Source organism: Vipera berus (assembly GCF_964194415.1).
Source record: "Vipera berus genome assembly, chromosome: 1".
Lineage (NCBI taxonomy): Eukaryota > Metazoa > Chordata > Lepidosauria > Squamata > Viperidae > Vipera > Vipera berus.
Window position 1 is genome coordinate 338577071 of NC_138202.1, and position 14956 is coordinate 338592026.

A 14956-nucleotide genomic window follows, 5' to 3' on the forward strand; every position below is an offset into this window, starting at 1 on the left:
GCCTATGGGTTTTATCTTTTTAATTGCTTTTATTATTTTCTATTTGTCCAACTAGTCTATGGGAGTAGATGGCTATAATAAATTATAATAACAACAACAGCAGTTGGTGCAGCATTTGAAAGACAGGAAGTGATGAAAGTACTTTTTGTGGCCAGGTACGGTATTTCTTGAAAGGTGCAATATATGGCAAGAAAGCCAGAAGGGTTTCTGATCAACCTGTCTTGTTTAAAATATAAAAGCAGCAGTCGAAGCCTGAAATTGGTGCATATGAACCTCAGTGGAATTTTATTTTAATTTTTCAAAGGTCTAAATCAGACATGTCAAACACAAGGCCCGGGGGCCGGATTCGGCCCACGAAGTGGTTTCATGCGGCCCGCGAAGCCATCCTGGAAACAGTGAGGGAACGGCCCCCACTGCCTTGGCCCTGGCCCAGAGACCCTCCTTCTGCCAGAGACCCCCAGATCTCTCCCACTCCTGCCCAGGCCCCCATAGGCACCCTTGATGCGAACGATGTAGAGCTGGCCACACCCACCCAGTAGGCCATACGCACTCTAGCCACGCCCACCCAGTAGGCCACGCCCACCCGGCCCCCTGAGGGCAACCGCAATGCTGATGCGGCCCTCAATGAAATTGAGTTTGACACCCCTGGTCTAAATTAAAGAAAGAGGTCCAGTTAGGTGTAGTTATTAAGGCAGAAGGCCTAGCCATGAGACCATCAGTTTGTCCCAACTTAGGCAAAAAGCTAACTGAGTAATCCAACTAACTTGGACTAATCACTCTTAGTCCTAGGAAGCAGGCAATGGCAAACCACTTCCAAAATCTTGCCAAATGGCAGGAACCTGTCCAAAAGTCAGCACTGACACAAACGCACCTATACATAGTTAAGGAAAAGATCGAGAAGGCTCATCCACATATCAACATGTAAGGGTTGAGTTGTTTTTCCTAATCTTAAAGGGTCTGTTCTTTAACATGTTCTTTTTTCTAGATTGGGTGGTGGTTGGGATGTGATCCAATTGTTTCATTCCCTTGTTTCTTTTTCAGAATGTAACTTCAAACCACAGATCAAATGATATCATTGCTGCAGAAGATGGCCCTCAGTTGCTAGTTGGCCGGTTCATGTATGGACCACTTGACATGGTGGCTTTAACAGGAGAAAAGGTAACATTCCAAGGCCATCCTTCCCTCTCTCCCTCCTTCCTGGTAAGCCTAAGCCACTGAAGACATGTAAGCCCCCAAGAACATGAGAAGAGCCCTGTCAGACCATAAGCCCTTCTATAGTCCTGCATTCTCATATCAGCTGACCATATTTCAAACTTATAAACTAGGTATGAGTTCAATACCTCCTCTCTATTACTGCTTCTGATCCCATGGCCTGTACTTTTCTGCAGACAAGATTTCTATAACTTTAAATCATGCCCTTCCCTGTATGAGAGGATGTTTGTAGGATCATTGAGTAAGTTCATTGTTTTTTGTGCCCACAGTTGTCAACTTTGTTCAGAAACATTCCACAGAGTTTCAGGCAGCAAAGTATTTATTTCATTTAATCTACTGTCGGAAATATTTTAGTTAAAAGTGCTAGAGGGTGAATCTCACACATGAAGTATGTATTATAGAATTATAGGAGGGACCAAGCTCATGCCCTACTCATTGCTAGAACTGCAAGACCTTTAACTGCTGATTCAAATTTTTGTTCTGTTTTTTATGAGATATTCCTACAGATGTTTGAACATTACTATTATTTTCCCTTTATTGTTTTTTCTTCAGGATAAACATGCTGTGTTCTTTCAGCTATTTCTCATTGGACTTTGGTTTCAAGGCCCCTCACCATCTGGATTGTCCTCATCTTGCATTGTCTTTCTTAAAATGTGGCACCTAGAATTGGACACAAGCTTTAGCTGCAGACAGAACAGTACAGAGCAGCGAGCTTTTCTTGTACTTCTATTAAAACCGACTAAAATTGTCAGTGATGTCATGCTGCTGAAATAGCTACTAATCCTCAAAGCTTTTGCCATAATCAATGTTTTAGGCTTTAAGATGCTGCAAAGCTAGTTTTTTATGAGAGACTAATATGATATCCCTCATGAACTTTGATGTTAACTGTGTATGTGTGTAGAGAGGAATTTGTTGGCCTAACCTGAACTTCTCTATTACTGCATTTTAATTCCACAGAAGAATTTTATCACATGTTCTCTTTCGTCTTTCAGGTTGACATCTTTATCATGACGGAACCTTCCTCTGGACGTTGGGTCTATTTTGATACAGAAATCACCAATAGTAGTGGTAGAATCTCATACAACGTCCCCAAAGACAAAAGACTTGCTGTTGGTGTCTATCCTATTAAAATGGTGGTCAGGTAAGTCTGGAAGAATATAAATACATCCTTAAATTATTGAGAGACTGAGGACTATGTCCTACTTTTATAAAATGTTAATCAAATTCTAGAGTTAAGAGTTTTTTACAACACATGTGCTTGAGGTTGGGAGTTGTTGGGGGAATTATTTATCATGAATGAAGGTGAATATACGTGTCCCAGGATAATGTTGCTGGATCCCATCTGGGTCGATCACTGGGACCAGAGGTTTTTGTCTTCTGAGCTTTCGGACACATGCTGGAGCCCATCTCCAGGGAACTTCTCTCTTAGCAGAGGGCGTGTTTTGGGCTGTTCTCTGTGTGTGGTATTTATATGGTGCCTGTTATATGTGGCTTTTTAGATGTTCCCTGAGGATGGGCTCCAGCACGAGTCCAAAAACTCAGAAGACTAAAACCTCTGGTCCCAATGACTGACCCAGATTGGATCCTGCGGAATTATTTATTTTTAACTATAATATGCTTATTTTAGGGATCATGCTCCAATTTTCATCTGTTTTCGTACCATACCATAATCATAGCAGGAAGCCTTGGCATCCAGTTTTACTGCCATATGGTCCAAGAGCTGCAAAAAGGGGACAAAATGGGACTCCTTGTAGCGTTGGGGCCACAATTTGCCCATTGCTGTTGTAATGAATACAGAATTGTTTATTACAGTATCTTAGAATACTTATAACTCATTGCTAGTTACCGTTATAAAGATAAACATCACCATGAATCAGAGAAAGCTAGAATTTTGCTATTGACATTTGGTAATAAAAATTTCCTTTGGTATGCATGTCCTTGGACTGACTCACTGGTGGAATGAACACATTGACAGATCACTGCGATCTGACATAGTCCATAGGCATGTCTCTCTCTTACAGCTGTTCCCGAACGACGGGACATGCAAACCTATGTGACCACAAAGGAAGATATGCTTGGATATTCTTCCTCTCTACTAACACCTTTTTTTGGAATTTCTGAGTAAGCTATGACCAACCGTCATAACTGAAAGGTTTTTTCTGAAGGTTTTTTCTTCTAATCTCAACATAAGGCCATCTGAATAGATATGATGGCTTTCTATTATAATATGTTTTCTGTATTCCTTCACGGTCATCAGGGGAGATCAGAGTAATGCCATAAGCTACTTGACGGTCCTTCCTCGAGGAATGGAGTGTGTCGTCTTCAGCATTGATGGGTCCTTTGCTGCCAGCGTCTCCATTATGGGCAGTGATCCTAAAGTCAGAGCTGGAGCAGTTGATGTTGTCAGGTAAAGGGCACCTCACAATTCTATTAAGTTTTAATTTTTGTTTATTAAATTTATTATAGCCACCTGTTCCAGCAGATTCTGGGTCGCCTATATAACAATACTAAATTAAAACAAGCCAGCTAAAACAACCATTATAAAACAATGCACACCCCGCCCAGCACATTAACATCAGTCAGGTTTTAAGGACTTTTCAGAACAGCAAGAGAGAGTGGGGTGTCTGTATCTGGGGAGGGGGGATGTTGTTCCAGAGAGAGAAGGCACATGTCTTCGGTCCCACAAGATGGCAGCCTTTAACAGAAGGGATCTGGAGTGCACCCACTCAGCCTGAATGTACCAGAGAAAGGTGATCCCTCAGATAACCAAGTCCTATTCCATGTTGGGTTTAAAGGTATCAATCAGCACCTTGAATTGTACCCAGAAGCCAAATGACAGTGGTGATACATGGGCACAATGAGAAGTGCCCATTACTGCCCGCACTGCTGCATTTTGAACCAGCTTCTGCCTGGTCTTCAAGGGCAAAGTGAAGTAAAGTGAAGTACAGTAGTCCAGTCATGAGGTGAGGAAAGAGCATAACTAGCACATAAGATATATCTGCGCAAAGGCAGATTAGTCAATCCAAGTGAAAATAGCAAATGGCTTCCAGACAGAATTCCCAATTTGCTTTGGAAAGGCCAGCCCTTTTGTCTACCAATAAAGCAGTCAGGTGACAATCATTCCTGAATGAAAATATGCATTGGAATATTCCTATCAGTTGCGCCTTGGAAATATCTGCTTGGAAATACCTTGTTACATTTTGCTACCACTTGATGGCAGGAGTGATAGCAAAATATCCCCAGGCAAAACTTCCAGGCTCCATGAAATAGTATTAAAACTGTGGAACTTTTTTCTTCAACTTGCATCTGCATTCAGAATTATGTTCCCTTGTCTCCATGATAAACCCCCAAACTCTTCCCCCCCCCCACTACTTTTCCCTGTGATTCTCCTGCCACCAAGTGGTCAAAACAGGAGTGAAGCCACCTTGTGGGAGGAGGAGGAATTTCCCGCCTTTTTTCCCTCTTCAGTCCCTTGTTGACTGATAATACAGCTGGGGAGATGTTTGTTCAATTTTGTGTTTTGACTCTTTTAGAGGGTGCAGCCAAAACTTGTATGTATTTCCTCTCTCAAATGGCTGGGAACTTTGTTACTGAATTTTGTTTGCGGGGGCACAAAGAAATGGCAAGATCTGCTTAGTCATAAACCATTCCTCTGCTAAGCCATAAGCCATGTTTGATAAACCACAATAGTGGTTTCACATTCCAGGCTAAACCAAAACCAAACAGGTTTCTCAGTGGCATGAAACAAATTTAAGATCAAAACCTTAAGAATGGTTACAGTAGCAATGAAAACAAATACATAAAACAAGAAGAATTAATATTAACAAGTTACAGGTATTCCTCAATTTACAAGCATTCAGAGACTGTTTGAAGTTACAACAGCACTGAAAAAAGTGACTTATGACCATTTTCCCCATGGTCACATGATCAAAATTTAGACGCTTGGCAACTGGTTCATATTTATGATGGTTGCAGTGCCCTGTAGCAAGCAAAGTCAATGGGGAAGACAGATTCACTTAACAACCATGTTACTAACTTAAGAACTGCAGTGATTCACTTAACAACCATGGCAAGAAAGGTCATAAATTGGAGCAAAACTCACTTAACAACTGTCTTGCTTAGAAACAGAAATTTTGGGCTCAGTTGTGGTTGTAAGTCAAGGACTAACGGTAAAAGCAACCAGTAGAAGCCTGTATGAAAAAAAAGGCCCTGAGGGCCTTTTTAAAGGTTGTAAAGATGTCACGCCTCTCAGAGAAAGTTTAGTCAAATCACCACTTGCAGCATTGTAGGCAAATTTCCTCAGATGCTTTCAGTAGGATCGGAGCTTCATAAAAGGAGTTTTCTTAGATAATCTGGAGTTAAGTATCATAAGGCTTTAAAGGCAATAATTTGCATTTTGCCTGGAAACAAATTGGCAGCTAGTGCAATGCTTTAAGTACAGGTGTAATATGGTCTCTTAGCATTATTTCCTAGACTGGCTGCTTAGTTATGTAACAATTAAAACCTCCAGATGCTTAAGACACAAAGGTAGTGCCACATGTTGTTGTTGTTAGCTGCGAAGTCGTGTCCGACCCATCACGACCCTATGGACAACGTTCCTCCAGGCCTTCCTGTCCTCTACCATCTTCTGGAGTCCATTTAAGCTCACACCTACTGCTTCAGTGACTCCATCCAGCCACCTCATTCTCTGTCGTCCCCTTCTTCTATTGCCCTCAATCTTTCCCAGCATTAGGCTCTTCTCCAGTGAGTCCTTCCTTCTCATTAGGTGGCCAAAGTATTTGAGTTTTAGCTTCAGGATCTGGCCTTCTAAAGAGCAGTCAGGGTTGATCTCCTCTAGGACTGACCGGTTTGATCGCCTTGCAGTCCAGGGGACTCGCAGGAGTCTTCTCCAGCACCATAGTTCAAAGGCCTCAATTCTTTGGCACTCAGCCTTTTTTATGGTCCAACTTTCACTGCCATACATTGCAACTGGGAAGACCATAGCCTTGACTATACGCACTTTTGTTGACAGGGTGATGTCTCTGCTTTTTAGTGTGCTGTCTAGATTTGCCATGGCTTTCCTCCCCAGGAGCAAGCATCTTTTAATTTCTTGGCTACAGTCTCCATCTGCAGTGATCTTGGAGCCCAGGAAAATAAAATCTGTCACTACCTCCATTTCTTCCCCATCTATTTGCCAGGAATTGAGAGGGCCGGATGCCATGATCTTGGTTTTCTTGCCACATAGAACACATTAATGTGGTCAGGCCTGAATTTTACCATTGTGTGTGCACCACACTTTTAAGTCATCCTCTTCCAGAAAGGGGTCACAACCAAAATTTTAAAGCAGTCCTGGGTTTTTCCCCCCCTTCAGTCTAGAAATTAGATTTGGCCAGAAGCTGCTCCAGACTGCCTACCTACCTGCTCCTTCTGGGAGACTGTAATCCCATTCAGAACAGACAGAACTATCATCTCTCTGGAATTATGGTCTCCTACAATAAATACTTTCATTTTCTCCAGATGCAGTTTTAGTCCTTTTTTCCTCTCATTCAGCCCATTACTGGCTGTAGGCGGGCAACTCTGCAGAGAAACATTGGCATTTCCTGAAGATGTAACAGAAAAGTAGGGTGTCATCAGCATACTAATGTCACTTAGCTCCAAATCTTTGGTATAATAACCCTTAGCAGGTACATGTAGATATTGATAAGCCTTGGAGACCTAATAGAATCCCAAGAGCTCCCATTTGCTTTAACAACTGCAGTGCTTTCATAGGTGGTCAGTGCTTTCATCAGAATGCTGAGAATAGCCTCATGCTGGAAGCTGCTTCCCTTTTAGGAGTGAATGCAATGTCCCATTGCATATAGAAAAGGAAGATCTTGCCCATGACTCAGCTTGCAATCTCTGACCCTCTCTTAAAAGACAGACAACCCTGAGCAACTCTGTTCAGGCAGCATCACCCAAACTCTGTCCGAGCTAGAGATGGAGCCTTTGCTGACCCGTGGCTCCTATTTCTTAAATCTCAGTGATCTAGTCTGTCAAAATTGATAGTATCTATAGTCAAATAGAGAGCACAAAGAATCCACACCCATCAGGCCAGCCAATCCATAGCCTGCCCTGAAGCCAGTTTGAAATGCGTCGTTATTTTATTGGATTTTATTTATCACATTATTATATTGCCATAAACAGAAAAACTTTTGGCAGTGTCATTAGAATAATCTGCTTCCTCCATGACTGGCTGCAATTAATAATCCAGCAGTCTCTCAATCCTTTTACCAACCATGGTAGATTAGATACTAGCTTTTAATTGCCTATCTTCTTAAGGGGAAAGCTCCTTAAGAAATGATCTAGCAACTATCTTTTTAAAAATATAGAGGCATCTGGCTTTTCCTCATCATTTTAAGTAACATGTAATTACTAATATCATCTGGGTTAGAAGTTGGAAGTCAGGTTGTGCAAGGATACAAAAAATATTGTTGCAAGCATGCTATCTACATCCTCTTATATTGCAAATTGAGGTTGATCCAGTTCAAATCTAGAGAAGGCACCCTCATAGTTAACTCTCTATTAAAAATACAGCATCCAGATAGCCTCAAATGAAAAACAACGTATTTGTAAAAAAAAACCTAATTTAAAAGTCTCTCTGAAGTTTCTATAGTAGAACTGTGGGAGAAGGGAGGAGAACTCAGACCAAGTTGATGCAGTATAGGTGGGGACAGAGGGGGAAGCTTCTTTGCTTTTTTTTCCTCTGTATTTTGGATCACTGCCTGCAGCTTTTGCAAATCATTTTTAATATGCTTTCTTAACTTTTTCATTAATGTGCATAATTTATAAACTTTTACTTAAGAAGGAAAAAGATTAGAGCAGTGGCTGGGGAATTCTGGGAGTTGAAGTCCATATACTCTAAAAGTTACCCAAGATTGAGAAACACTGGATGCGAGAGAAAGTCGAAATTTATTATTTATTTATTTATTTATTGAATTTATATACCGCCCTATTCCCGAAGGACTCAGGGCGGTTCACAGGGCAAGTTAAAAACAATACAAAAAGAGAGAATAAAATTAAATTAAATTAATACAAGCCCACAAAATTAAGATAACATTAAATTTAAAAATTGAAATTGAAAATAATTGATTACATAGGGGTAAAAGAGAGAACTAATTATTAAGAGGACTATATTAAATAGATGCAAATTTTTAAGGATAATTCATGTTTGTTTTATTAAGTGGTTCAGAATTATTTTTAAAATGCTATACATTTGCATTCAATTACAAGCTAAATAATTTTATTCTCCTATCTCTGACTGTTATGGCATGCTAATAACCACGGGACCTCAACTCCTTACAACTTCACTTTCACAGCCATCATGTGCAATTCCATCCCTTCCTAACCTTCTTGTTTTTTCCTCTATAGTTACCCAAAGTGCTTTTTCAAAAGGCATCTGGACTTTCTTTGTTTTTCCTTGAAGACATTTCACTTCTCATCCAAGAAGCTTCTTCAGAAGCGAAACGTCTTCAAGGAAAATCAAAGAAAGTCCAGCTGCCTTTTGAAAAAGTACCTGTGGGACAACTATGACCTGGATGACTGAGAATCTCTATTGACGCCTCTATAGTTAATTTCTGTATGGTGTTGTCCCATCCTCACCCTCCCCTCGGATTCTATCAGACAGAATAGTCAGAAACTGTTTAATGATCCCAGTTGCTTTTCTCTTCTCTCTAACACAGGCATTGGCAAGATCTTGGCTACCTGATCATATATATTACAGGACGTCCTGACATGCAGAAGCAACGTGTTGTCTCCTGGCTGTCTCAGCACAATTTCCCTCAAGGAATGATTTTCTTCTCTGATGGACTTGTTCATGATCCTTTAAGACAGAAAACCATTTTCCTCCGGAATCTTGTGCAAGAGGTAATAGTTAGCTGATAGCCTGCTTCCTTGACCTTTCAGGAGCATTGAATGAGGAAGTTTTGAAGTTTGTTAATTAGACCATAATTAGTTGGATCAGATTCATGGCCAGAGACAGCCATAACATGTGAGGTAAGACTCCAATAATCCCTAAGTTCATAGTTCAAATTCATGATTGCTAGTGATAAAGACTGATCACATGGGTAAATTGGGGCATTAAAAATGGGAGTGATAGGCTATGGCTGGTATCATATTTTCATGGCTAACCTTTGACATTTTTTCCTTCCTCCAGTGCCACATCAAAATTTGTGCTGCATATGGCTCCATGAAGGACATTTCTGTGTACAATGTCCTGGGTCTTTCGCCCTCTCAGATTTACATTGTTGGACGACCAACAAAGAAATATCAGACACTGTGCCAGGTGATTTTTCTTTTTCTGGAAGTTTTAAGGGCCCTGAAAAACAAGGAGAGTCCTGGAGGCATTGTACAATTAACCCTTGTGAGATGAAATTTGTCTTCTGCAGCAGCAACAGTAAACCAGAGCACTTAGTCTTATGTGCCTGTATGCTTCATACAGAAACATACTAAAAGATATGCGAACTGTCCTTATTTATGTCTTAGAATCATAGAATTGTGGAACTGGAAGGAATCACATGGATCATCTCATCCAGTGTTTCTCCAGACCGGTTGGAAAATTCTGCAAGTTAAAGTCCATACATTTTTAAATTGCTGAGGTTGAGAAACACTGATTTACTCCTACCCTCTGTAGCATACAAGGAAACTATGAAACCATTCTTGAAAGATGGGTGTTTCTTAAAAACCTCCAAAGAATTCCAATGCTTCATAAGTAGAAAGTTTCACTGTTGAACAGAAAAGGAAGATTAGCCTATCTGCTTCCCAATGGCTTCTAACTTATTCTGTTGCGCACTCTAAATATGACTTTGGTTATGCCTACTAATAGTTACTCATTAGTTTTCCAAGACATTATCTATAAATTTGAAACTGCTTTCTAATTGAGTGCACTGTTTAACCTATTTAACCACATAACAGAGTGAGCGCCTGTTACTCGTCCCAGCTTCTGCCAACCTAGCAGTTCGAAAGCACGTAAAAATGCAAGTAGAAAAATAGGGACCACTACGGTGGGAAGGTAACAGCGTTCCATGCGCCTTTGGCGTCCAGTCATGCCGGCCACATGGCCACAGAGACGTCCTCGGACAAGCGCTGGCTCTTCGGAAACGACTAGCACGCATGTGTGGGGGAACCTTTACCTTTACCTAATAGTTAAGCATTTTCAGTATATACACAGAATCAAGTAGTCTATCGGGTTTCCCTATTTTCCCCCTAGCTAATCCAGAACTAGCTTAATGTTTCTTGCCTACCCACCCATTCTGTACATCCCTGCATTCTGTACATTTCTTACTACAAATGTAGACAAACATTACCTTCCACTGGAGAATCCACTTCCTTGGCCAGTTACTTGGCACAAATTGTGTCTTAATCCTTACAGGTGGCTCCAAGGAAAGAGCCAGTTCATTGGTCTATTCTTGATTCACTTGTCCTTGCTTGGCTTTTAGTCTGCTTGGGTGGTGTTTGGGGAGAAGAGCAGCAAAGCTTCTGCATTACATTACTCCCTTCCTTCATGCCACAGATGATGCTAAACATTCTCATGTTTGTTCTCCTTCTCTCCAGTTTATCAGCGAAGGTTATGCAGCCCACTTGGCTTCCCTGGAGTTCAGCCTCCGTTCCCGGCCTAAGAAGAACAACTCCCGTATGATCCTAAGGAAAGGCAGCTTTGGTCTTCATTCACAACCTGATTTCCTGCGCAAGAGGAATCACCTCCGGAGAACTATGTCTGTCCAGCAGCCTGACCCACCATCCTTGACCCCCAAGCCAGAGCGTGCCCAAAGCCAGCCTGAGTCAGATAAAGACCACGACCGGCATCTGCCCTCCATAGTGTGGATGAGAGGGGGGGTTCATAAGTTTGAGTCTGTCCCATAACAAGAGCTGGGATTGTACCACCAGGCCTCTGGCATCCTGCAAAGAGCTTGTAGGCATTTGCTCTTTGAGTTGCACTTGGCAGCTTCATGGTTCAAAGTGATGGAGAGGATTGGAATTCACAAAGCTCTGGCAGCTTCTGTCTCCCCAGGGGAACTTTCTGTTTGTTCCTCTTGTTTGTATCCACTCATGAAACATTGAAAGTAGAGAGAATGATTTGCCCCAACCGTAATCTCTTGCGGGGGTGGGGTGGGGTGGGGGGTTGATGCTGGACAGGCAAATGAGCTTGTGTCTTAATGTTTACTTTGTAACAAAAATGTGCAATAAAGCGGAGTGGGGAAGCTCCAGCTTATCTCAGTGAGAAAGGGCCTCACTGACAACCACATCTGTTTCTCGAAAAGGCAGCCTTCTGATGAGGCAGCAGCAACATCTGCAGTTATTGAGGAAAATAAGAAACAAAGGGGGGGCCCATAGCTGTGAACTGGGGGATCTCTTGGGTGCCTTAAGCCCAATATCTTTTCATCCAGACAACTCTTGTCCCTGGCTCATCACCAGAGTAGGTCTCAATTTTACATATTTAATAGAGACATCTGTAGAGGCAACACATGAATGTGGAAACCAGTGGTGAAAAAGTTGAACCCTGGATTCAACATACGATTACTATTTTTTAGATGTGACACCTATCTTCTGTTGGCCACACAATAGCATTTTTGCTCTTTTTGCAGAAATCCTTAAGTTCTAAAGAAACTAAAGAGATCTTTCTGCCACCACCATCATAACCCATAACCCATCATAACTGAAGCAGTCTTCACTCCTGCTGCTCACAGTGTCCTATGTGTTGAACACACTATTGAGCTTCAGGAGACATATTTGACTGTGTCCATATTTCCAGTGCTTTAAGAGATCTGTCTGTTGACATTTCTGAATAAAATATTTATCTCAAATGTTGAGAAGGCATCAGTTTTCCATATGGAGGGGTCCCATGTCAAAACCTGACATCTCCAGCTAGTAACATCTCCTGGTAAATCCTTTAGAGCTGCTGCTAGTCGATTTAGATGTAAAACGAGTTAATAGAGCAGTGAAGTGATTCAAAATAAAGGAGTTTATTTTGTTCCTATAAGGTATGCATGACATACATACCTGTTTCTCACCTGTTTCTCCCACCACCAGATGCAGTGTAACTATAGAAAGTGCAGAGTAAATGAAACTTCCATGCAACTCTTGAGAAACCGACTGAGAACTCTGTTCTGGGCCCAATCCACCTGACCTCAGTGGAAGCTGAGCAACCCCACTCAACCATAACTCTGTCACAAGAAAATACAATGGAAGAATGGCAGAGGGAATGAGACACAAGATGGCTAATGACATTGTACTACTAAATATCGAAGTAAATAGCTCATATTTCATAGCAGAAATAATAAGCAAAACATACCTGTCATCAGTTCTTAGGATTGACCAGACAAGATAGTAGCACGCAAGAATCTTACTGTGAATGGATTGAGCCTTTTTTCTTTATTTGAAGTATATCAAAGATGGATGTTAGAAAGCAGATGGTCCCTACAATAATGAAAGGAGAATGAAATATGGCAAATTGCTTCATGGCTTAATTGTTGTACAATCCTAAGATTAACTATTTCTTTGCCTTTAGTAATTCTGCTTCTGGTAATACAACAGTGTACCTTTCTTAAGCTGCAGCTAAAAAATGCCTCAGAGAGTTAATCAAGGGCTTTGTTAAAATTTAGCTATCACTGTCTGATGGCTAATGCAATCTTGATTTTTCCTGTATCTTCAAAGCCTTTTCTTCCTATGGGCATTTGCACCAGTTGCATTATTCTCCTTGCATAAAAATTTCTGTGGCACTTGCTCTTCACAGATTTTGAATCACTCTGGAATATACACCTGTTTGGCAGATAAAGACTGCTTAGTTCCATCTATATCTGATAACCTGTACTGTTAGACTCCAACCGTATTAAGTTCTTACCAGCCTCTTAGCCCACTTCGGCTTCTCTTCCCCATGGGACACGATCTTTTTAAAACTTATCTGCTTCCTCAGTTCTTCCCAGACTCAGGTTGTCAGCTTGAAGTACAGATAGAATATCCGAGTAATTATATGAGAGGATGACAGGCAGTGATTAACTTCTCCATTCTATCATAATGTCATCAAGAACAGGGTGGACATTTTTAACCTTTTCAGATTTACGTTCATTTTGAGCTCATCAGATAATTTAATAACATTTCCTGCTGCTTCAGATGTTCAAATGGTCTCTTCCTTATTCTGCCATCTGCAAATAGTTACCTATTAGTTTTCCAAGACATTATCCATAAATTTGAAACTGCTTTCTAATTGAGCGCACTGTTTAACATTCATGATTTTGACAACATGGGAGCACAGTTCTACTTTTTCTAGCCAAGTGTACATCACGTTGGTTTATTTATCTATCAAATGCTGAATAGCAAAGATGACAAGAGAAAAGCAGGCAATGTAATTAAAACACCAACCCTCCATGTTGTTGACTTTGACTGATTTTTGAGTACAGAAAGGGCAGGTGTTCTCTGATTCTCTTATCTCACCACACCATTCAAAAGCTTTGAATCTCTTACCACGCTGCTCCTTCATTTTATCTTTTTCTCCCCTTCATATAAAGAATGCCTCTTTAATCGTTCTTTTTATTATCTTTTTTCTGGTTCTTGCATAGGTAGTAATAGCATATCTGCCAGAATTGTTAGATTCATACAATATATAGCTTTGATTGCTTATGCTGTATATCATCAAGCTGGTAAGTAAGCCTAAAATGAGTAATCTGTGATCCAGGCCTTTGTAAGAATTCACCTGTTAGTTTAACAAGTGGTGGGAATTTGACCATAATGTTAACATGGCTTTCTTTCATAGTAATGCCAAAGGCAATCCAACTGCATTGGTGTTTTTAGTGAACCCAGTCAATAATTAGCATCCCTTAGTCAATCAGATGGCATGAGTTTAAAAACTAAATTAGATGTAATCTATTGAGTAAGTTTGCTATTTTTTAAAAAAAAAGATAGACATAGACTGTCTTCTCCAAGCAGTTGGGGATGCATCTTGGGAAATAGAGAGGCACTCTCCCTTTGTCTGCTTATTAGTCCAGGTCCCTGGATTAATATAAATGCTTCTACACAAGTCATATTATATCTAGTTAATGAAACAAGTTAAGGTTGAGGAAGGATTCCCAATCATATTTTGCAAAAGTGCATCAGTCAGCAAAATGGGTGACATTATTGAGAGATTCTGCTATTACCTGGAGAAAAATAGTCTCCGGGGTGTTGTAGCAGAGTCCTTTATACCAGGTAATTCAGAGTTAAACACATCAGATTTAGCTCATGATTATACTAAGGAACTATATCCCCCAAATTGTATGCTTGAATGCAGTGTAGTCCCCCATGCTTGTAGGAATGGGACAGCATAATTGCATCTTGATACATGGCAAATCCATAAAGTGTGCAAATAGGTTTGTAACTCAATTTAAATATAACGTGGTTTTGTACAGTCAGATCTATTGGCACCTGAGAGATTTTAGCAAAACAAATTTGTTAATATTCTTCAAGTACTGTTTATTTAAAAATACACTCCTCTTCACCGCAGACCCTCACATTTAATAATGCTTCTCCTTCCACTGACTTAATTATTGCCTCAGTAGTTACTTCCAGACTATTTATGTGATTCAGTGTAAGCCTTGCTGCCCAAAAGTGGGACAAACAAGACGTGACAATTTAGGGATCTCTATCAAAGAGCTCCCCCTCATCTCATTTCAGGACTGAAGCTTTAAGACATGGAAATGCTGGCACTACATAAAACCAAGAATGTATTGTGTTGGCTGATATTTTCCATTCCTATGTA

The 14956-nt window shown here is 40.7% G+C and overlaps 1 protein-coding gene across 1 annotated transcript in view; it reads left to right on the forward strand.

Moving 5' to 3' along the window:
* Positions 1-11307, forward strand: part of PITPNM3 (PITPNM family member 3) — a 151192-nt gene extending 139885 nt beyond the window's left edge. Inside the window, exons 15-20 of the mRNA XM_081346743.1 lie at positions 1042-1158; positions 2205-2353; positions 3470-3619; positions 8910-9093; positions 9383-9511; positions 10780-11307. Of these exons, the coding sequence (XP_081202869.1) occupies positions 1042-1158; positions 2205-2353; positions 3470-3619; positions 8910-9093; positions 9383-9511; positions 10780-11088 (1038 nt within the window). The 3' untranslated portion in view covers positions 11089-11307. The remainder of the gene's footprint in view (positions 1-1041; positions 1159-2204; positions 2354-3469; positions 3620-8909; positions 9094-9382; positions 9512-10779) is intronic.
* Positions 11308-14956: the final 3649 nt, after the last annotated feature.